The sequence below is a fragment of the Pantherophis guttatus genome, chromosome 3 (genome assembly GCF_059756535.1).
Source record: "Pantherophis guttatus breed Tessera chromosome 3, ASM5975653v1, whole genome shotgun sequence".
In the NCBI taxonomy this organism is placed as follows: Eukaryota; Metazoa; Chordata; class Lepidosauria; order Squamata; family Colubridae; genus Pantherophis; species Pantherophis guttatus.
Genome location: NC_142065.1, coordinates 84,192,573 through 84,217,276, shown reverse-complemented (window position 1 = coordinate 84,217,276; position 24,704 = coordinate 84,192,573). Strand labels below are relative to the sequence as shown.

The window sequence follows — 24,704 nt, the reverse complement described above, 5'->3', positions numbered from 1 at the left end:
TTTGTTCCCACAGTAATGAAGAATGACTCTTTCTTTACCACATCTGTGACTGTTGCTATGGTGACCCAGACTTACCTCATTGCTTCTCGAAGGGCTCCACGCTCACCCAGAGTCGTGTGCTTGATGTCATCAAAATTATTTTCCAGTTTCTCACAGTTCTGCAATAATAATAGTAATAATAATAACATAAAGCAGTATAACGCAAACAGAAGACTCTGCATAAAAAGTAGCATTTCCAAATCCAAAAGGTAGCATTGGGCAAATCCCCCATTCTAGTGGGCTAAATTGCCTGCATTCATTCTCAGTGCAAACATAGCTGATTATATTGATTACATATTCACACAAATTACTCATTTTTGCTTTTAATTGCATAGCAGTAATTAAAAATGACACTGTGAACTCAGCAACAAAGTACAGGTGAAATTTGTATGGTTGCCATGACAACCCTCTTATCAACATTTTATAAGGGGGGGGCAAATAAAAATTTCTTCCTAATGTGTGTACATGTTTCTCTATATGTAAAACAGCGAAGGGAACACCATTTAGTTCTAAATTACATATATGTACTATATGCAGAAGAAATATGAGGCTTTAACATCATAGGAAAATTTTATACATAGATTACAGAATTCAACATTTCTTATAGTACATGTGAAAGCCCAAGCTTCATCAAACACTGTCATCAACAAACTGTATAAAACTGTAAAAAAAAGGTGACAATTTGTTTCAATAATGGCTGCAATCCTAAAACGATCAAATCAGTCTTTTTTACCTAGAACAGATGTGCTCAGAATATTCGCAATCTAGATCTTTGTGGCAAACCCACCAAAAAGTTGCTACATCTCCCTTGATTGTTATGTCTTATTATAGCTTGAAGTAGAAGTTATAGTTAACATTTCAAATGCATTAAAGCCCTACAAAGGCTCCACAAGTTATTATCTCTAAGTGGGCTGCTGAAACTAATAAAGTATTTACTAGCCGAGCCTTATTTGCAAGATTAGTCTGAGTGATAGCAGCAATATCCGGGTTATCTAATGGGTTTGGAGTTATTGTCATATCACAGCTGAAGACCTGTAGGGAGGTTCGACATATCTGCCACACAACCGACATTATGATCCACTTAGTTGTTCTCAGGGGCACAAGTTGTGAGAAATCTCTGTGGTGGCTGAAACAGCATTTTCCCCAAACAAATGCAGTTAACTCCAAACCATAATAGTTACAGAACCACACCTTGAGATCACCTACTCTAGACTCTTTCCCTCATCCCCAAACCAAAATGCAAATACAGCCCGATCTTCTGTTAATGAACAAAACCGCAGAAATTTAAGGAGCCAAATTTAAGATGATTTCTCTCTTTCCAATGATCTCCCTGATGCTTAAAAAAAAAACCCGAATTCTAATAAATTTCCTCTTTTCACTATGATTCCTGCTCTGATTTCTAATTTGGTATTCTGTAGCTTCATCTTCTCTATATTCTTGATCTTTTCCTTTCTCTCCAAGTGCTTCTTAAGAAAGATAAAAGGTGCATTTCAGGATTCCTTTTGATTGAGTTAGTTATAGATTCCAATCATCCACAAGATATGACAAATGGTTAGTGGAGAAATGACCGGAGACTGTTCACAATGAAGCAATGCTGTAGTCCTGTTGTTTGAATTTAACACTTTAATACACCTCTTCAAAGAAGCCTTATTCACTCAGAGCAGATAGGAGATTTCTGCAGTCCCTCCGGAACCAGACCAATCTTATCATTTTCTTTCTGGACAGGAACTGTTTTGAGTGAGATCATATTCAGAAAATATCCCTTTTTACTTCCCCTGGAAAGAGCCACAAATACAAAAGAACCCCCGAGTCAGGGGTATTCCGTGAAGAGACACCAGTGAAGCAGAGAGCCCCATATAACCACATCTACCTAGAGTTTAAGTTTAAGACAGTTTAAGTCTGTCGTGCCCCATTAATACCCTCCTAGCCTCCAGCAGGACATCAAAAACATCACCAATCAGGCCTTGTTAGACCTCTTTCAGTGGCTTCGTGACAATGTTAAATAGTGGAGAGGACCAAACCTGTAACATCATCAAGGAGCAGCCACTGGTCCAATCTGTCCTCTCCCAGCCCCACTAATAGGAACCCCCCTGCAGTGGAAGAAGTAGCATCACTTAACATCTATTGGTGGTATAGAAGGATATCATGAGTGACTGTATCAAAAGGTTTAAAGAGTTGTAAAGAACAAGGGTGGGTGAACTACTCTCATCTAGATCCCTCTAAAGGGAATCTACCATAGCAACCAATAGGGGAAGGTTGGAGATCAAGTAATAATTTCTAACCTCTCTCAGCCCAGGAAGGTCCTCTTAAGGAGAAGGCACATTGTAGCCTCCTTCAAGGCCAATAGCAGTGTTCCTTCTCATAATTGAGGCATCATTAATCTCCCAGGTCAAGTAAACTACTACAACTGCACAGATAGCCAGGAGAGGCAAAGTAAGAACTGTTAATGTTACTTTCTGGGCAAAAAACAGAATGTTATGCAAAGTCAAGAAAAGGAGGAGGATATGGTTAACCCAAAGGAATTAAAGGCATGAGATAAGAAAAAGAAAATTAGTTAAAACTAATTTATACCAATACACCACTGAACATCTTGATACCTTCCAGTCCTTGGAAACTATCCTTTAATCAAATCCATGGATTGCTTCATTTTTTTCCCCTTTAAAGGTCTATCTTCTTTTTCAGAAACTTATCAGTTTCACCTAACAATTTCTTTCTTTTTACAGTATATTCCATTCATTCTTCCTTCATATATTCAGTTCTAAAAGTTGATCTTTATTCAATCTCACTAAATGACCAGCACAGCTCTGTGAACTTTTTTTTTCATATTGCTAAGTCACTTTTTTATTTAGGCCACAGTCGTTTGGTAACGGGAGTTAGAGAGAAATGTTGTTTTTATTACAAAAGAAAGAATACTTACTGCTTTCTAATTTATAATCAATATTTCTAAACTGGCTCTACTATTTTTAGAGGCTTAATCTTCCAAACTATTCTATGTTTCTAATTTACTTCCAGTCTCCAATCTAATTCTATTTTACTATTCTTAACTACTTCCCATTCTTACCTCCCAACTTATTTTCTGTAACTATCTAATATTCTCACATTTCTAGCCTGTAAAAATTTGTATTTTAAGTTTTAGTTTTGCCCTGGTCCCAATTATTGATGCTATCAACAACCACTCCTGCCTGCCTTTACCGTTGTCAGCTTTTTAACCTGAGTTCAACCATTCTGTAGTGGCTTTTGCCACATTTGCTTCTGGTTCCACCTCTATTAGCTTTTCCAGGTTTAGCTTTCTAGCATGAGGTCTCCTCTTTGGCCTGCTCCAGCTTGACCCTTTCTGATCTACTCTTGCTTGGCACTTTAGAAGCCACACTCATGCTTGGTCCTTTTCTGTCACATCTGCTTTGCAGACTAGAGGGTGAGCTGCCTTCTGTCTCCTTAATGGGGTGATGACTGGGGTGATGAAGGCATGTCTAGATGTTGATTGGTTGTAATTCAGACTCCTCGTCTGGCTCCTCTACAGTAATTACTTGGCATTCCCAAAGTGGAAGAGATTAATCACTTTCTCTCCCTTCCTTATACTTTTGGCTTAGTCTTCTTTCTGGGACATAGACCCTGAGAGTTTCTGGTACCCTGAAACTTCCAAAGTACTCAAAGTATTCAAGCTTAAGCCATCATTAAGACCTCCTCCCCACATACCCAAAGCTTCTTTCTTATATTTGCCAAAACTTTCCTCTCCTTGCTTGGCTGCTGTGCACAGCATACATTCATTCAAACACTTTGCAGACTCTCCCACATTGGCCTCCAGCCTGATGGATGCAGGTTCTTTCTTCCTACATGTTTCCAGCTTGGTCCTGCCTGCCTTCCAGGTCATTTTTCTAATTTGTTTTTTTTCTCCTCCTCCTGTTGCTCCTGCTGAAGCAAACCCTCCTATCTGGTATCTGACTCCTTCCTACTTTTTCAAGGAGGCAGCTGCAAAAAATTGTAAGGGTAAAACCTTCGTTAGGCATCATGGAGGAAAAAAAGTGACAGCGAAAGCATGTTTCACCTCTATGGTTCTCTATTCTTTATCACTTACGTATAGGTCAAATGAGAATATAGGTAGTCCTCGACTTACAACATTTCATTTAGTGACTGTTCAAAGTTACAGTGGCACTGAAAAAAGTGACTTATGACCATTTTTCACACTTATGACTGTTGCAGCATCCCTATGGTCAGGTGATTTACATTCAGATGCTTGACAACTGACTCACATTTATCACGGTTGCACTATCCTGGAATTATGTGATCCTCTTTTGCAACCTTCTGACAAGCAAAGTCAATGGGGAAAACAGAATCATTTAACAACCGTGTTACTAATTTAAGAACTGCAGTGATTCACTTAACAAATGTGGTGAGAAAATCGTAAAATGGGGCAAATTCACTTAACAAATTTCTCACTTAACAAGATAAATTTTGGCCTCAATTGTGGTCGTAAGTTGAGGACTACCTGGGGAATGATTAAAGGATTGATTGACCCATCCATCCATCCATCCAATTTATATGGCTGCCCATATAATGGTTTACAGCAACCATAAAACCAATTTAAAAACGTTGGATTAAAAATAGTTCATCCTCACAAGTTCCTTGAACGACTATGACCAGTGGTGGGTTGCCCCCGGTTCGGACCGGTTCGGAACAACCCGGTAGTAAAACCGGCAGGAGGCCCCGCCCACTGCCCCGGATGTCATCATCACTGATCTTGCTTTGCTCACGCGTGAATGTGATCCCATTGCAAACCGGTAGTAAAGATAAGTAGAACCCACCCCTGACTATGACTATTATTCCTTCTTAACCAAATTTTATTCACAGGGCTATTGCTTTGGAGAAAAAATAGAAAGATGAAATAATGAGTGTGTCTGATCTTGAAATCTTGAACCTAGAAATCTAATAAATAAAGGAATAATTTTGCAATTATTCAATCAATTTTTCCAGTCACAGCTACTTTTATACACCGCTGATTCATATATAAATTTTCAGATTTGTATTTCCCATTGCATAATTCAATCTACCTAACATTCATTGAAAATTATAACACATGTGCATTTACATGTCCACATACATTCTCTATACATGTATACATTAAACTACCAAGGCAATATCAGTGCTAAAGCTAACATTGTGTTTATTCTCATGCATTATTTACTTAGTTTTGACAATATATTGCTCTTACCATATTTAGTAACCAAATATCACCTCCATAGTCACAAAATACTATATAATTTGTGTACTTTAAATCAACAAACTTGAAACAAACTTTATTTTTCACAGTTGTACCGTTTGTAATGACTTTGTAAAACATATATCACGTCTACATGCTCTTTATTGTAAAAATGTATGTTGACTTTCACAAATGTGATTAATTTTTCTAACATCTTCCTAGGTTAATTTAATTTAATTTAAATTTAATTTAATTTAAATTAACTCCCATGTCATTTTTCCATTCACTCCTACTATCTTTTCCTTTATATAAGGAATAATAACATCCTCCCAACTACCTGATACAAAGTATTTGCACACATTAGCAAAGGGACACAACAAGTCTAGAAGCAAATAATTGATATTTTAAAATTTCTTCAGTGACATCTTCTAAAACAGGAGTCTTAAAACTTTTTATCATTCCCGCAGTATTTATCTCTACCTTTTCAGCCTTATTTTTCAAAAACATTTATAGTCAGAATAGCTGTTCCATTTCCGTTCTTTGACATATGACTCTGATTCCCATACAGATCAGGGGTGGGTTCTAAAAATTTTTACTACCCGTTCTGTGGGCGTGACTTATTTTGTGGGCATGGCTTGATAGTCATGTGACAATTATTTAGGATTTAGCAGAGGTACTGGTCTATCAGGCTTTTAACTGCTTGCAGAGCTGTACGGATCTACCCATTTATTTTTTGCAGGCACTGGTCTACCCATTTATTTTTGCAGGCACTGATCTAGTCATGTATTTTTGCAGGCACCGGTCTACTCATTTATTTTTGCAGGCACTGATCTACTCATGTATTTTTGCAGGCACCGGTCTACTCATTTGTTTTCTTTTACCACTGATCAGCTGTAGGGCAGCCCTTTGAAGCCCCGCGGCAAGAGTTTCAACAGTTTTTTCCCTCTAGTCATCAGCTGGGATTCAGGAGGCAGCAATAGATTGGGGGTGGGGCCAAATAAAAGGTAAGAATAATGCGGGGGGTTGGTGGGGGGCCGCGGGGAGGAAGAACCGGTTCGGTGACATCATATTGTCACCGCTACCAGCTTGGGAGAACCGGGCCAAACCGGGAGGAACCCACCACTGATACAGATCTTTAAAACACTTTGTTTAGGATTCTCTAACTTTAGTTTCTTCCAAAATAATTTTATCACTTTAATTTTTAATGCCATATAAAATGGATACTTGCTAAGTCATCTTCAAGCACTTCCAAAACATTTTTATCGTTTCATCAAAGTTGTCCTCCATTTCCTTTGGCTTATTAAATCTTAAATGACTCTTTGTTCTTTGATTACATTACATAAATACATTATATTACATTACATACAGTAAGGGAAGTCAGACTTAGATCTAAGAGTTGCTTACTGCAGTTATGAACCTCATCATTGCGCACTAATGTGGGAGCTCAGGAAAAAGAAACAAACTTCCTTCAGAAGCAGAAGTTCCACACAGATAAATCCAAGATCTAGTTATCAGGGGTAATGTTTTTCATTCCTCTTTTTTTCTAAGAGCTTACTGAAAATTTTTGTTCTACTTCTTTTATGTTTCTGCCTATGTGAGGATCAAGGATCATTTCTGACTTAGGCTCTAAGTCAAGTAACTCAGCCTTGTGACTATCTAGCTCAGGAGTGTCAAACTCAAGGCCTATGGGCCGGATCTAGCCTGCGGGGTGCTTGAATCTGGAAATAGCAAAGGATCGGCCGCCGTGCCTCTGGCAGCCAAAACGGGACTTAGACTTAGCACTCTGCACATGTGGACCCCGCATCCCGTTTCAGCCAGCAAAGTGCTGCAGGAGGCCATCCAGCCCAAAAAATGGGGCACAGGACGGACTGCGCATATCCCGTGCCCCATTTTGGCTGGCAGAGTGTTGCAGGGAGCCATCTAGGCTGAAAAAAAGGCACAGGGGAGCCGCGCACAGTCTCATGTCTCATTTTGGCCAGCAGGATGCTGCAGGAGGTGTCCATCCCATCTCCCCCCCTGCCAGCTGGCCCATGGAGACCTACAATGCTGATCCAGCCCTTGAAGAAATCCAGTTTGACACCCCTGTTCTAACTGTTCCAGAACTGCAGGCTCATCCTCCAGAAAGCCACTTTCTTTCTTAACCTCATCTGCAGGTATCTGGCAGTCTACTGTCTCCTGAATTTCAACATTAGAACCTGGGAAGTCCTGTTTCTCCAATTCACTCTTATTCCTCAAACCGGCTTATAACATTAACCAAGATAGAGACTATCCCTGCATGTCCATATAGTGTGGCCTCCATTCCACCAGCTAGGACATTTAAGTAGTGTACTGCTGCACTCATGATACATCAATAAATATTCCAAAATACAAAGTCAGACATGTACAACAGTCAATGTGTTAAGACCAGCAATATTTTCAAAGTTAGCAGTTAAATTTAATTTTAAAAGCTAAGTAGCTTAAGCACTTTGCAGAGATGTTTTGGTTTTTGTTTGTTTTCTCTTTGTTTGTTTGCTTATTAAACAAATAGAGTCACTTCAGGCAATTGTAATTTTTAAGTACAACTAGAAAAAAAAACCCTCTATTTTTACTATCAAGAAAGGAAAGGGGGAAGTTAACGAGGATTTTGACTTTAGCTGCCCAAACGTATTAACCAGTTTTTGTTGTTCTGCCATTAGCTGGACGGAGAAGAGGCAAAGTGAGTTGCTACTTGGTCTTGAGCAGCCTATTCTAATATTCTAAACTCACTTAATCATGCAAGTTTACTTAGATGATATCAATCTATTTATCAGGGTGGTGGTGGTTTTAACAAAAAAGGACATTCAAAATCTCCCAAACCCTATCAGTTGACAGCAGTGGTAAGTTTTTTATTACCGGTTCTGTGGGTGTGGCTTGGTGGGCGTGGCGTGGGCATGGCAAGGGAAGGATACTGTAAAATCTCCATTCCCTCCCCACGCCAGGGGAAGGATACTGCAAAATCCTCATTTCCTCCCAATCAGCTGGGACTTGGGAGGCAGAGAATCGATGGGGGCGGGGCCAATCAGAATTTTTACTACTGGCTCTCCGAACTACTCAAAATTTCTGCTAACAGTTCTCCAGAACTGGTCAGAACCTGCTGAAACCCATTGTCTGGTTGACAGTAGTAAAATATCTCCACACCCATTAAATAAGCAATTAAGAAATATCCAAAGGATATGTCTTATTTCTATTCTCTTATTTACCTTTTATTATTCTTTATAATATTTAGACTTATGGTCCACTATGAGTGCTAAGTATGTTCTGTTGAGAAAAACCTAATGCTTATGTATTTACATAATGTCACCCTCTCTGCCAATCCTGCATCCATTTCCTAATGAAAGCCTCAGTCTGGCTATTGTGAAATTATGACAGATAGCTCAATTCTTGAAAAGACAAACATGAATGAAAAATAATTACCCAAGCTTCCTTATATCACTTTATTAAAAAGGCCTTATCAACTTGTCCAGCTAACGTCAAAATTAGCTTGTTATAATTTTTGAGATAATGCTACAGACATTTTAATACACACTATTAAACATCAGGCTACACTACTGACACTGCTAAGACATAATTACCAAATCAGCAAAGAATATTTCAATCCAGCCTATGTAAGCAGTTCTTTCCTTTCATCTTTTTTTCAAGGAATTTAGAGGCAATTTTTAAAAACTAAACTACACATTAATTCTGTCCCATGTTTAATCTGATATGTTTTATACTATTCATTGATAATATAAAATTCATTCTTTGTAATGGGACAAGAAAAGAATAGTCATCCTTCTGTATCCTTTGCAGATAGAATACAAGTCTGTTTCCATGGAACAATATTAAATTGCTTAAAGGGACACACAGGTATAGAGACATTGTGCAATTAATGAAGTTATGGATAGATACATGGATTATTTCAAAATTATTGAAGGGAAAACTTCTCTAGAAAATATCATTCAAAAGTGTTTTCAACTAATAAAAACATACAATTCTAATTTAATGAGCAATAGTGCCAAAGACAAATATAAAGCTTTGGCTACAACTACATAATCAATGCAGAGAATTTAAAAGCATATTGGTGGCATTCCAAAAGACTGTGAGCAATCAGCTACAATGTTGTATATAAAGAATCACAACAAGTTTAAACACTTTTAGGAACTTAACACCATCTCATAAAATACCACAAATACTCTTTTCATCCTATGCCTCATCTCTTAACTTTAAATAAAAACCAACAGCCTCATCATTCATTCCTTATTAGAAAAAAATACATTTAAGGATTATCAGGAGTAACTATATATCTATTTCAACCTTGATCAAACCACCAACCCTATATTCTTTCCCTGTAGTTTCAACAATCATAGTTTTTAATTACTTCAAATACTATCATAGAATTTGATTTGTTTTCATTTTTTTTCTGTCCCATTTCAGAGAACTGTCAGAGAACTTCAACAGGTCTCTTTTGTACATAGTACAGGTTATACAAATAACTCTTCTGGTTTAATACAAATCATTTTGTCTTATCCAGTATACTTTGTTTTTCTTCTGTGATGTTATTAACATTACATTTGTCTACAATATGAGATTAATTTGTGAGTCTATTGTTCAAAAATATTCTTCAAAACATCCAGTGTTAAAATATTTTGTTCCATTCTTTGTTAGCAAGTCATATTTAAATATTCTCCTTTAACTGTAATCTTTATTTTCTTCTAATTTCCTTTCATTCCAACCTTCAAAGTTCCATCCTATCATGATGTTTTTCCACAGAACTCAAACACTCAAATTTTCCCAGAGGAAGAATTTTTTTAACTAATTTTAAATTTGTATTCCAAATCTATCTGGATCCTTAGTCCAGTTTAACATTTCAAAATCAACACTCTAAACATCTTCTTGCTGTTTATTCAAAAAAAAAAAATCAAAGTCTTTGAAGTCATATTTAAAATTTCTACCTTTAAGGAGAAAGAAACTGACCCAGTGAATGCAATACAAAGTTGCTGTTCTGAAGGATGTTAATATTTCCAAAGCATTAAAAAATAATTCCAAAGGTGATTAAGTAATAAGGCTTGGTCTACCTTTCTACTCATAAAAGGCTGCATTACAACTGTGAGCTTAGAAGACATCCCAACTGTTTGAGTCATAAGCAGAGCACAAAACCTTGGTTTATGAGGTCTAGTAATGAAGAACAGCTGTTCAGAGTGTGCATGGGCAATCTCACAATCTCTTCTTTTCTGAGATATTTCACCGACTAGGCTCAGGGATGCAGCCACCGATCTCCACCATAAACACCAACCCAATTCTGTTATCTAGCTCTACCTGGTGCTCACCGCAAGTATCCCTTATCTTTAGAATCTGGATTATATATTCACTCCTGCTAAGAAGGCATTTACAAATCTGATAGTAGGCATAATTGTGAGGAGAATAAGTAATCTTTTGCTTGAAAAATCATTATAAAAGTTTAAAAGAATACACACAGGAAAAGTCCATTTCACTTCACTGTCTTCTTCTTTGAAATAATATCTAAAGCATTTTTTTTACAGTATTAAATTAAAATAGAACTAATAGGCAAAGATGCACGACAAATCTGAATAGCAGATTTGAAGAGCTGTCTAATCAACATACAGATAAAAGAAATGAATCCAAAAGAATGTTTAATCATTGGCAGATTGAACAGGGACACAAGACTCTGTTCATTCATAATCCCCACTGGGTGAGTGCACAAATTATATATAAAAATTTTGGGTAGGTAATCAAATTCAAAGTGCACTGATGAAAACTTAATAATTCAAGTCCTAACTGAGGACCTAGGAATTATTAAGGGAGTGTCTGAGAATAAAGGCAATTCCAAGCAGGGTAAAGTTTTTGGTAAAATTAGGATTACCAAGTCTGATAAATTCAAACGTTTCAAATATCAACAATGGTCAATTGTTTCATTCTTTTCACTACAAATGCAGCATTTGTTGTTGTTATATATTAAATTTTCACCTTCATGCAATTAATTGGCAAATAATGTGAAGTCACATCTGTCAGTTAGCTGGTGTTGGTTTTCATGCGCATCCAGGTCTTAATATCTTAGTTTAAAACCAGCTTCTTATCCTGGGTTGTGTGGAAATAATTAATCACAATTCTTGGATCAGATACCAAGAGAATCCGGAATCTTCAGATATTCATAGGAACCCATAGGAACCCTTACACTCTCTTGGACTTTCAGGTATTTATGCATGATCAATATTTTAAATACCATAAATAAATGGAAGCTGATATTCTACAGCTAAAGCCAAGAAAAACCAGAAAGTTCAGTTCCCTCTTGAAAAAGCACCTTTGGGACAACCATGACCTGGATGACTGAGAATCTCCATAGACTTATAAGCCTGAGTGTATTGTTTATACACATAATTTAATACACCAGGATTCATGGTTTCCCTTGATACATTAATGGAGTGATATATAAAAACTATACAGAACAATATTTTGTAAAATTTAGTATCTTTGGGTGATTTTGACTCATTCGGTCTTTCACACACAAAAAAGTTGAGCTAGTTGGAGCTGTGATAACACACACTTAAAATTTTAGGAGAGATTATTTTGACCTGATATAATGTGCCTATGTCTTGATACAATGCATTTTGCTGCTTCGTAATAGAAGCAATAAATAGATATTTATGGTATTAAAGCATAGCTTAAGTTATGGAGGAGGAGCAATATTCAACCAAAGTCACACATTTATCACATTGAGTTTGGCTCTGTCATACTTTTATCCAAGAAGATAAAAAGAAATTAATTCCAAATTTTGAGCAACAATTAAAAAGAAAATGAAAGCCCGAGCATTGACGATGGGCAGGCATTTCTGGTGGCTTTCTGCCAAATTATTTCCTATGGGTCTTGATAAGGTCTAAAAGTTTTTACTGTGATGAACTAATTATACTGTATTTGCATCTTATCTCTATTAACAGTTGTGTAATGCTGTATGATACCAAGCCAAACAACTCAACAGGGTTATGATAGCAAATCAAATGTAAAAAGACCCAATTACAAAGTCAGAAATAAAAAGGAAACCATGGTCTGCTAATATAGGACACGATACTAGAATTTGGTAATGAGAATTAAACACATAAAAACATTTTAGAGAGCGGTGAATATATACAGATAATTATTGTGATATGCAAAAATGCAGTGTTAATAATAGTATATATTTCATTATTGTATAAAATTTTTGTAACTAAAATAGTATTTATTATATACTTCAACTATGGAATGAGGAATTAGAATATCCAATTTTGAAGCATGAATGGATTTAACAGGATTAAGAAACCTGAAAAATAATTTAAATGTGAAATTAAACCATTAAAACAATAATTTCTCATGTTTTTGGGGCTTCAAAAGAAAAACGAATGAACATTAGATTTTTTTTTTATGTTACTACTGTAACATAAAAATGTTACTTACTGTAACATTTGTAACATTACTGTAACATAAATGAGTTTTTAAACTCATATGACCTGTCTTGTCCAGTAATAACCTTATTTTGATTTTAAATCAATATATGTCAGTACCGCCTGAAGAAATAATATTATAATTAAGAATTTGAATGTGATGCTGAATAAGAAGAGGACAGGAATTTGCCAGTGTGAACTTTGGACGGCTGCTTCTCACAAGGAAGGGGTTTTCCATGGGTTTAATGCTGGGTGATGACAGGGTCAGCCATCTTGTGTGTAACCACAGTGGTGACTTTTAAGACACTAAGTTCACAAACCTCACTTCATAATCACTTTTGGAAATTGCCTATTAACTACTCTAAAGCTATTAGAGACCTTTGGAATTACACTTTGAAAAGCCTTCATCAGGTGAATTTATTTCAATTCTGAACAAAAGACAAATGAACTACAAGGTTGAGAAGTTAAGGAATTTGGAAAAACCAGCAAAAAGCTAAATAGATTTTGATCTAAGAAGGTTATAAATATATTAAAGATCAGATAAATTGAAGATATTGAATTTCATTGTAAAATTTTGGGATTATCTATTACAAAATAAACAAAATTTTAACCGGAAACAGATTTATTTTGCTTATTACGGTACTTCATTTAAGCAGAAGAAAAAATGAAGGAATGACAGATATGGAACAAAGTTTATTTCATGAGATAAAGTATAGAATGTGGAACTGCAAATGACAGGCCAAAAGAATGATTTGGAAAAGCATTTACTCTGTTTTTGAAAACTTCCGAATTCTGCCCCCAAAATCAGTCTGCCCTCTGAGTCTTTAAACCTACTGTCCCTGTCCTACTGTCCCCATTTATTTGTACTCATTCCTTGTTCACGTCCATGTTTATAATTATACCTGTTATCTAGTACATGATCGACAAACTTAATAAATAAATAAAATAAATAAATATTATGCTTAGTGGAGTCTTTGAGCCGATGAAAGTTACAAACCCTGAACTAGCAACAGCAGTCATTTGCTGAATTGAAAATAAGAACGGTAATCTGGGTGAGTAACTATTGGGATTGTCTAAGAGAAAATCTATTTAGAATTATAACTTCAGTTAAACATGAACACAGATCTGTTTGTTGATTAAATTTATTGGCTACCAAACTTCATCACAATCTTAGGTGGTGTGCAGCATGAAACAATTAAAAAATAACAATACAAAAGATAAATCCACCCTTAAATTAAGCATGACTCTTGGGGACTTCGTACAGTTTTATTTGGCAACAATAAAGAAGTGATTTTGTCACTGTCATTCTGTTCTTTATTATTTTTTTTAAATTCAGATCTAGTCTATAGTTCTGATATAACCTAGTGTTGGCCTTCAAATATATAGTAAGAGCTTTCTGTTTGGCTTGGATGGAAAGAAGTAGAAGCCAGCAAAAGACATGGAATGAGAAGTAGTTTGTATGTTAAATGTTAGAGAAGAAGGTGTTTACCCAATAGCAGAGTATCTGTTGTTGGTAAAATATTCTGTTTAGAGAAAAAGGTTTAAACTATACCCAACCCTCTTATTAATTTGGACTCCACTGCATCCATAACTGAAGTATTTAAATTCATGTACCTTCAAATCTGCCGAGGAAAACTAACATTTTATCTCTTTCCCCAATGTAACAAAAACTTACAAATTTCAGCCAATGCAAGAGAGTGACTCATCTAATTTATAGTGTTATGTTTTCAAAAGGGTCACTATCATTTCGTATTTGTCTCAGCATGCTTCTGTATAATCCAAGATGTTAAAGCATAAGGCACTGTTCTAATCTCATTAATCCTGCAGGAGTTTCCTCCATTATCACTTGAACTGAAGAGAAAAGCTTAATGTGATGGCATTCCCCGCCCAATCTACCCTTTTCAAGCCTACATTTCAACTTTATGTTGCAGAAGAAATTGACCACGATCTTATTAATGCCCCCAGTGTCTCAAATGTCATACAGTGGCAAACAAACCACAGTAATGTCTCCTTGCATTCAGCTCACAGCAGCTAACACTACATTTAATCCACTGAAAAGTATGAAGCCTGGGGAAGAAAGTCTGCATATGTAGGATTTCAAGCACCTAATGCAGAAGCATTTTTAGCAAGTCAAATACTTGACTAATAAAAATGTTGACTTTAAAAAAAAGTGTATTTGAATTCATCAATTTCGTGTCATGTTTGAAAACAGAAAAGTATCATTCCTTCCTTTTCACCCTTACTCCTTGTTTTTAACAGTTTGATAGGATTTTTCTCTTACTACATTTGGCACTGCATTGTATATCTTTTTCAACCAATGGCATAAACAAAAATAATTGCTTAAAAAACAAAGTCTTCATTTATACCCTTGTCCCTTAATAATTAAAATACAATAAATAACTCACAACATTCCTAGGATGTCAAATGGCATTTAAACCAGAGGGTTTCAATCTTTTTTTAGGCTACAAAAGCCATTACTTTAAAAAAAAATATCCTAGAATTTCTGATCAAGAAGCCAAACTGTATTGATAGAGAATTGGCTGCATTTGACTGAAATTTTTGGGGGGATCTGTCTTTCATGACAGGTCCCCTGTCTAGGTCCCCTAAACACTGCTTGAAAACTCTGATCTAAATCACTTCTTTCTTTTCCATCCAAGAGGAATGAATATAGAACAGTGAGGAAAGAATGGAGCAATTGCTCCATTCTTCTGGATCTTCTGAATACCGAAAATCAATGAAATGACAAATATCAGAGGCAAATCACTTTTCACTCTAACATCAAGGGGGCAGGAGACACACACTATAAAGTGAAATGTTTGCTACTTCATCATATATGAATCATATAAATAATTGTTATATTAAAATGTATAGGTTGGGACTACATAAATATTGCACATAAATGCACAGCACATAGACATGAGAACCAGTATGGTGTGGGAATTAAGATCCTGAACTAGGAGTGGGAAGGCCCCAGTTCTAGTCCTTTCTTCGGGGCAGAGGTTAGCTGGCTAAATTTGGGTCCATCACTCACTCTCATAATTCCAGTTGTGGCAATGGAAAAGTATCTATTCATCAACATGCACTAGATTAGCATGGTGGATTTTGACCTATAACTGGCAGATAAATCAGACAGGAAACATGACTACATGTACTAAATCTACTTCCCACCTCTTTTAACTGCATGATCCCTTAGGGTGGGTCCTTCCTAAGATTCTTCCTCTGACCATTAATCCATTGGTGGTTCCTGCCTGTCTTGTCTGATCATCATTCTCCAAGGCCATTCACACATTACAATAACTTTCAATGAAAAGGATGTCATTCTGCAATGGACTGATTTGGGTTTATAATAGTTATACATTTACACACATACTGCATTTTCAACCTCTAAGTGTAACAGCAGACTTGAGTAGTGATGAGTTGTCATTCTCAGAGTAATTTTTTACCTTTCCCAGTTTCCCCCCTCCAATTTTGGAGTGGAGAACATTTTTCAGGGGGAAAATATGCAAGTTAGACCCTGCAGAAGCTTATCTCAAGTATTTTTTCTTTTCTTTTTAAAATCATTCTGTCAAATCTTTGTGCTTGTTTTGAAATACATGTCAATACATTTAAGAAATCTACAAAATGAGGCTAGGAAGCCAAATACAGGTCATGGATTGCAAGTTCCCATGCTTGAATAATAATATACAACAAAAAATTTTTCTAATAATTTAAAATCAATTAATTCATTCATAAAGTCATTCATTCATAAAGATAGATAGATAGACAGACAGACATTTTTTATAGTAATTTATTAGCTGTCCAAACCTGATGGACTCTATGTGGTGTCAATGTACTCTGGTTATATAAAGCTTCCTATTCCAACTTCAATGTTTTACAAGGGTCAGAAACATTTTTTTTAAAAAAAAGAGCAATTTTGTGTGATGTTAAAATAAAAATGCTGCAAATTTTGTAAAATCTCAAGCACGAACAAAGGGCTTTCAAGATTTAGCTACTTTTCAAGGGTTCAACAATTTTTAAATTAATTTTATTGGGATCAAATAACTTATAGTGTCTCTTGTGGACGCTATCAAGTTTAGTGACTGTAGCCGAACAGGTGATATAGAGTATACAATATAGTGATTGGTCTGTATAGTGATTACAGGAATAGGTATCTTAATTCAATAATTACATCTATTTTCACAGATCAGGAAAGCATGAAAGCTGAGTGGGTGACTTTGGATCAGTAACTCTCTCTCTCTCACTCTCAACCCTCTCCCTCCACAGTGTTGTTGTGGGAAAAGTAGGAGGAAGAAGAAGCATTATGCATGTTCTCCACTTTGAAAAAGCTGTTATTTAATTTAGAAGTCTTTATTTTAAATTTTAAATGCAAAATTTTAGCTGAGATTGCCTAATTTGAATTTGAAGAAGGTACCCTTTATCTAAGCAACTCATCACCAAGATATCTTAAACTATTGAAATTTAAAAGACTTATGAAAAAGTTGCTCTCTAAAAAACAAGTTACAAGTTGCTCTCTAAAAAAAGCCTCATCCTACAAAGTACCATTATTGCCTTTTAAATATTTCCAGTTCAACAAAACATTTTCACCTCTTCATTTATTGATCTGTTTATTGATAGACACGATAACTTGCTATTCTGAAAAAAATCCTGAATTATTTAATCAGTAGAAAAACTTTAGAAACAACTGTCTTGTGTTTTGTAAACCCACAACAAAATCATAACAGAAATTTAAACTGCAATATATTGCTGCAAGTATAATTATTAAGGGAAAACACAGCTGACATTTTCTGATTTATGCACACAATCAGAGATGGAGTCCAAGGACTGTGACATAATTATCTTCATGCTAACCATTTTTGTAAATCTCTCGACAGAATTTTAGCTAATTTTAAAATGCCTTCTGAAGATTAGCTCTTAAAATTGTTGGGGAAAATAACACAACTTATTAGCAAGGGTATAATTGTAAACCTTCCAAATACTCGTTGCGAATATCATTTAGACAGTAACTCCTGCTTCAGCAGCTGGTAGAAAAAACACCAGTTTATGGAATCTTGAAACAACAGAGTAGAATCTAATTAAATAGGATTACATGCCAAAGAAAAAATTATTAAAAAAAAAACAGTCAACAACCAGACTAATAGGCTATTGTTATGAATTTGAAAGCTCCTTCCAGCTTTTTCCCCCCTTCATCCATAACTATGTAACCAAAACAAGGAAAGAGTCAATTCCAAGTAAAATATTAACTTTTACTGACTTCTTCTAATTGGCATCCAAAAGGATTTCTTATAATGAAATTAAGATACAAATAGAGAGTAATAAAAATACTCGGAACCAAAAACCATTGCTGCTGTTTCAGTTTTGAGCCTATTGCTAAATAACGTATCTGATATCCACTTCCAGGAATGTTTTTCCCATATTGCTAGACAGAGCAGCAGTTTTAAGACCAAAAAAGAAGGGAAATAGCTTTCAAGCATACATATATTTAATTGTAGAATCCAAGCAGCTCTCAGCCATATGTAGAATATGAGTCTTTGAAGCATCTACACTACATGTACTGCATCTACACTAAAAGAGATGTCTACAATAAACAATGTGACACCAAAAATGATGATGAGTGTGTAGCTATGACATCATGTAAATCAGTGGTGGGTTTCACTTACCTTTGCTACTGATTCGCTCATGCACATGCCACTTCTGTACATGCACAAAGCGTATTTGATGATGTCGGGACAGGTGGGTGGAGCCTCCCACTGCCACTGCTACCGATTCACCCAAACTGGGGGGAACCGGTAGCAACCCACCAGTGATGTAAATGCCACCTATATTACTTGCATCCTAATGCATTTCACTATGCATATTTTATCATGTTTCCCTATCCTTTTACCCTACTGTTTATGACCACACTTATAAGCTCCCTTTTGCAGAGCGTAATTAGTCACACGCTAAATTTTGTTGGCACAAAAGCTAAAAACTGACAATGGAAGTTTTTGCCGCTTTGATACAGGATACGTGAAAACTGTAACACAGGTTTTAAAGTAAATTTGTCACAATGAAAAAAAGAAAAAGAAGGAAATACAATTTTACCTAAGGGGAGGGGGGAAGGCAGGAAAACCCCATCTCCATAAAATTGCATGAAATAACTCCTCATTTTATGCTCAAATAGTCCAGTTTGCAGACATCCTTCAACTAAACTAGAAGTCTGTTGTAAGCCTGTATTTTTGATTCGGGTGCAATGGGTGACAACTCACCAATCATAGCGTGACGCTAGCGTAAATAACCAAGATTAAGAAAACGTAATTTTGCCCATCACAGTTCAAATAAACAAACTTTTAATATGATGGAACGGTGCTGGAGATTTTTGCAGAATAACACTTACCAAATTTCAAATCACTAGATTTAATCACTAGTTATGCTGCAGTAGACATGTTCTTTATTTTTATGTTCTCTTCCTACTTCATCTCACTGTTCCTTTCAAATGTGTCTGTTCTTCACAATCTAAGCTATTTTAGTCCATACAAAGGAAAATAAATTATTTGAAGTGACAGGACAGCAATTGTAAAGAAAAGACAGAACGATATGGGTCCTCCCACCACTCTCTCCTAAAAGTAGATGAATTCTTCCTAGCTTGAGATAGCATATATTAAGCTCTAGGCATTCTACAGTATCCTTAATATATGCCTATGTTTTTATAATAACCTTTGCATTGCGTTACATGTTCAATTTTAAGAACAGACTGCTGCTAGAGGTTTGGAAAAGTTAAACGAATCTATTAGTATGATTATTTTTAAAGGCTAATCCATGCAAAATGTATTTTAAGTAGGATATGTAACATATTTTAACTACTGTATTAGTAGTACAGGTAGTCATCGTTTAGCAACTACCTCAGACCGTGACCGTTCATAGTTATATACTTTTTCTTAAAATACTTTTTTTTTGCAAAGTTCAAAGATAAAACATGAAAAAATCCAGAAGAAAAGTAGGAAAAGGAAAAAGGAAAGATGATAAAAAGTGTTGAAAACAATACAAAGCAAAGAAAAAGAAAAAAGCTTAAAGATGAGACTTGTGATCTTTGCAGCAGTTATAGACATGTTTAATACCATTTCTTTCTTTCAAAATTGCATAACAAACTTCCCTTCTTCCCAGATACAGCTCTTTTTAATAAGTAAATCAAGAAATAACCTGTTCATTTTTATCCATTTTTAGCAAAAAGTCCATAAACAGTTTCCAGTCTTCTATAAAATTAGTTGTTCATCCAAGAATGATTTGGATAACCTTTCTATACTGAATTTACAAAAATAATTTGTTAATGTTGTCAAAAATTTTATGAGAGGAGAGAAAGAAAAAATAAGAAAAAAAATCAATGTTTGGATATTATCTGAAGGAATTAAAGAACAAGATTGTTAGGAGTAAGAGGAAGGAATATAAAGTTGGTTTATTTGCCTAAGATTAAAATAGATTTTTAAATAGGTTTTTATTGTTGGTTATCCTTAATGGCTTTTTTCTGATTAAGAGGGGGTGATGATGTTTAAGGTTTTGTTGATAGATAACAGTTATATGGGAGTTTATTTGTATTGTAAGTTTATTAATAAACTAATTTATTATGCTATTATCTCTGGTAACTTTTCTTGGAATCTTTATTGATTAGATTTGAACAATTTGGTTTTGGGAATGCGTTTAAAGATTGAAAATGAGATATATAAATGTCAAAGGAAGAAATTCAAATGGGTTTATTAGATCAAGTCTATAATAGATATGTTGTTATCTCTGATAAGCCTTAATGGATATTTGTTGATTAGGATGAATGATAAGAGTTTAAAATTTGTTAATAATAGGTGGTTGATGGACCAATAGCAGATCCCACCCATCCCCACACACATCCTACTCCCTCCCTCCCCCTCTTTTAATTAATTTTTATTGTTATGACATACATATATATTACATGGTTTTATTACTTTTAACATTGTAAGCCACCCAGAGTCGCCTTGCAGGGAGATGGGCTGCAAATAAATTTAATAAATAAATATAGAAAATCAATAAATAAAGAACATATGGAATTTAGAGACTCTTGTGTTTTAAAAGATGGTGCCAAGTTGTTAATACTGCTGGGATGAAGGGGGAAGTTACTTCTCTTTTTTTTCTTTTTAATTTCTTTTCTTTTTTTATTATTTGTACTTTGCATTAGTTTTACTTGTTCAATATAATATTTACTAAAATTATTATTAAAGTAAATCACTCTGCAATTGTTCCCTTTATTTCATCTTTTAAGTTCTCCATTTTCTTGGACTAGCAAAATGGATATAGTAACCATTTTAATTTGCCTACTGTTTCCTTTCTATAGAAATCTTCTTGTGCTAAGGCCAATAAAGACATTTTCAGGCACAGCCTGGGTTTATATCGGTTCCATACTTTTAAAAATGGTATTATTAACATAAAGAATGTTGAAGCCTACATTATTTTTAACTTTACTATATATATATATATATTTAAAAAATGCCACCCAAACCTCAGGCTGCATTCCTCTAATTCTAACATTCCCTTATTTCAGCTATTTTTTTCCACCCAAAATAGTGACAATTTGCCATTAACAACAGTGATGAAAAAGTAACTTTGCGAGCAATGCCACATGTGCAACCTTCACAGCATCTGTACCTCAATCATATGTTCACTATAACACCCAGTTAGTATGCCTTGTCCTGTATCTAACCCATTTTTTTTTCTTTTCCCCCACCTCTTGAATAGCAGAGAGATTGTCTAAACAATCTATCTCCTCCTGAGCTGCTTTTATCCACAGCACAGTGCATTCCTAAAAAGTGCTAACCGCAATTAACAAGCTTAGGTCTGTGACCTTAATTAGTTGATAAGAACCCTCCAGTTCCCAAATGCTGCCTGACACTAACAAGACCTTATTCAATTTCACACTAAAGGTTTTTTTTTCCTGGTCTCCAAAGCGATTGGTGGCTTGCAGGCAAGAGTGTTCTAGGCAAACAGCCAACACTAGCACATTCCTTTCAATGTGTATTCCTCATGTTGTCCCTTCTCAATTTCTTGTCATGCCCATCTCTCCAATGAATGTTAATTCACGTATCAATTCTCTTCTTGCAAATTATCTCAGTGCTGGGGGCAAGCATTCCCAAGACATGGAAATGGGGAAAGGGAGCAATAAGAGCCTTGGTGGCGCAGCAGACTAAAGCACTGTTAAGTAACACCAGCTGCCTGCAATTACTGCAAGTTCAAATCTCACCAGGCTCAAGGTTGACTCAGCCTTCCATCCTTTCAAGGTAGGTAAAATGAGGACCCGGATTGTGGGGGCAATAAGCTGACTTGGTATAAAAAAGAACACAGCTGGCGGGGGCGGGGGGGAGAAAGCCCTACTAAGCAGGTATATACAAAATTATGAAGGCTATTGCTTAACGCATTGTAAGCCGCCCTGAGTCTCCAGAAAAGGGCGGCATATAAATCGAACCAATAAATAAATAAAGAATAAATAAGATTTGCTTTTTTCACCTAATTCCTCATGGATTGAGTTCCAGAAAACTTCCCCATCATTCAGACACACCTAGTTATTTGATTGTTTCACCACTGTAAAGGAAAACTGAAGTAAAATGGTAAGCACAGTTATGGTTACATGATTCTTGAGTTAGTGACCAAATTGCTGATTCCAAATGTGGTCATTAAATAAGGACTATCTGTATGTCCAATTGTCGTGCACATTTTCAGTATTGATTTTTGGGGTGCTTAAAAGCATCTGATGGGGAAAAAAATTACTCCAGTCTTTCGTATTATTCACAGCAGCCCATTTCTTTGAGGGCTTCCTTCTATTTCTAGTGCTACACAGACAACGCAGCATTGTTTTCCAACAAAGGAGAGACTAACACTAGAGACACACCTCTCCAAGAATGTATTCTTGATTCTTTACCCCAACTGCCACTAAAAAAATATAGTTTCAAAATCCTTTCATTGATGAGACTGGTTTTGCCTCAATTTCTCCTCTCTCTTTTGACTTAAACCATATTGTTTTCCATCTAGATTTTTTTCTCACTTCATTCTAAACTCCACACTTTTCTTTTAGTTTCTATGATTTGGCTATTAAGGACCAGAGAAATTATTCTATGCCCTTCAGCCCTCATTATGTTATTATGAAAGTTTATCATTTTGGCCAACTTTCTCTTTTTTCTCAGAAGCTAGACTACAGCTCAGTTTCCCTGAGCAATGCAACATTCCCCCCAATCTTATCAACTCAGTTCAGCATGCCAGAAATACGATGCTAAGTAGATTGCCAAAGGCCATCACTATATCAGAGTTATACGATTTATTTGGAGATTATATTTATAGCACTTCAATATTAGTGATACATATGTATTTTAATTACTGCGTTTGCCCAATGGCTAAGGGTCTGATTGTGGAAAACCTGTAATTCAATTCTTGCCTCAGCCAAAAATTACTAGCAGGACCTAGACAAGCCATGTTCTGTATAACTCAACCACCTTTTGTATGACATTAACCTGCAAGCAGTACTAAGATAACATATGATGAAATAGAATGAATTCATGAAACTCAATTAGTTTTTAAGTAGGCTTTCTTAAGTTTAGTGTAGGAAACAAGGATGTTTCCAATAAAGATCCATAAGCAGAATTCTGATTCCATACGGATTTCCCATTATTTCTGCCATGCTTATTCAGCTGCAGAAGGCATTTCCTAAAGCTGCATCATCAAGTAAAACATTTAGGTTTAGGTCAGTCCAGCAGTTAATTTTATCCTTTTATCGATGGGCACTTTTCAGATCAGATATTCTCCACTTGCACCAATGCTAAATACAAAGAATCTTGCTCCTGTTCAAATTTTGTTGACAGCAGAGAGAAAAGAGGGAACGGGATGCGATCCAACTGGGACCACTGCAACACATAATGTTGATATAGTAAAGATGAGACAGACAAGGCTGAAAGGAGCCCTGGGACCAAGCTCAAAACGAAACAAATAAGAGTGCGTGAAAGCCAGGGGTTGTGACTTGAGGAAGCAAAAGAGTAAAACAACACTGAAAAGCCGAGGTAAGCCTGGCACAGGGGGAGTAATAAGAGACAGAAAGGTAGAATGCTGGAAATTCTGTCAAATGGCTCACTTCCAGCGTGTCTGGCCATATCACGGGGACCTCTCAGCATACAGAATCCTATTTACCTGTGCTATTCTTAATTCTGTAGCATCATTCAAAAGAATTAGCATTTATTTCCCGCCACCTTAGAGCATTAGTGCGTAATTTATTTATTTACTTTTTACAACATTCTTAAGTGAAGGTATTCTTTGGTTACTCTGCTGTAGATATTCTGAGCTGGGTGTAAAGACTTTAGCAAAAGGCCAGCTCAAAAGTCAGCATCCAGCAGCAATATCATTGTTTTAGTCTGTATTTTATTGCCTGTGCTCACCCACACAACTAATCCTACAACGAACGATACATATATATACTCTACTTCCCAAAATATTAATTATTGTCTTTGTGCAGCCCCAAATCCTTTTAGAGTATAACTTACTTCCATTTATCGCTCCATGCTCAGATGAGTTAATGAGTGTTGGCCTTATGGGGTAAACCAGATAGGAATCATTACCAGATGAACTAATTCTACTTTATTGTAAAGCTAAATTGACAGAACCTTGGAAGTTTGCAAGTGCGTTTTCCCCCCCATCCCCTTTATGTCAACCCGCAAAGCATTTCTAGTCTGCTCTCGAATTGCCATTGGCAGCAAGTAGGGAGCACGTTCCAGGCATACCTTCTTCCAAGCTTGGATCTCAGATTACCAAAGCCAGATTGTGAGGCAGGTTTTCTACAGCCCACAAGAGTGCCTGGTTAGAGAATGTGATTTATGACACAGACTGAGGGGGGGGGGAACAGGGTAAAAATTGAACTGTAAATTACCTGCAGCAGAGTTGATCTCACTTGAGTAGATGCCGACACTTTACAGTCTGAGAAACTAGGGAAGGTCTCTTCTAAGCCTATTGCCCTGCCCACAATCCAGCCATATCCATGCTATCTCTTATTTGACTGTTCCTTT

General features: G+C 35.9%; 1 protein-coding gene across 1 annotated transcript in view; it reads right to left on the bottom strand.

Moving 5' to 3' along the window:
• Positions 1-24,704, bottom strand: part of DPYD (dihydropyrimidine dehydrogenase) — a 584,219-nt gene that overhangs the window by 502,088 nt on the left and 57,427 nt on the right. The window contains exon 3 of the mRNA XM_034437263.3: positions 76-158. Within this exon, the coding sequence (XP_034293154.2) occupies positions 76-158 (83 nt within the window). The remainder of the gene's footprint in view (positions 1-75; positions 159-24,704) is intronic.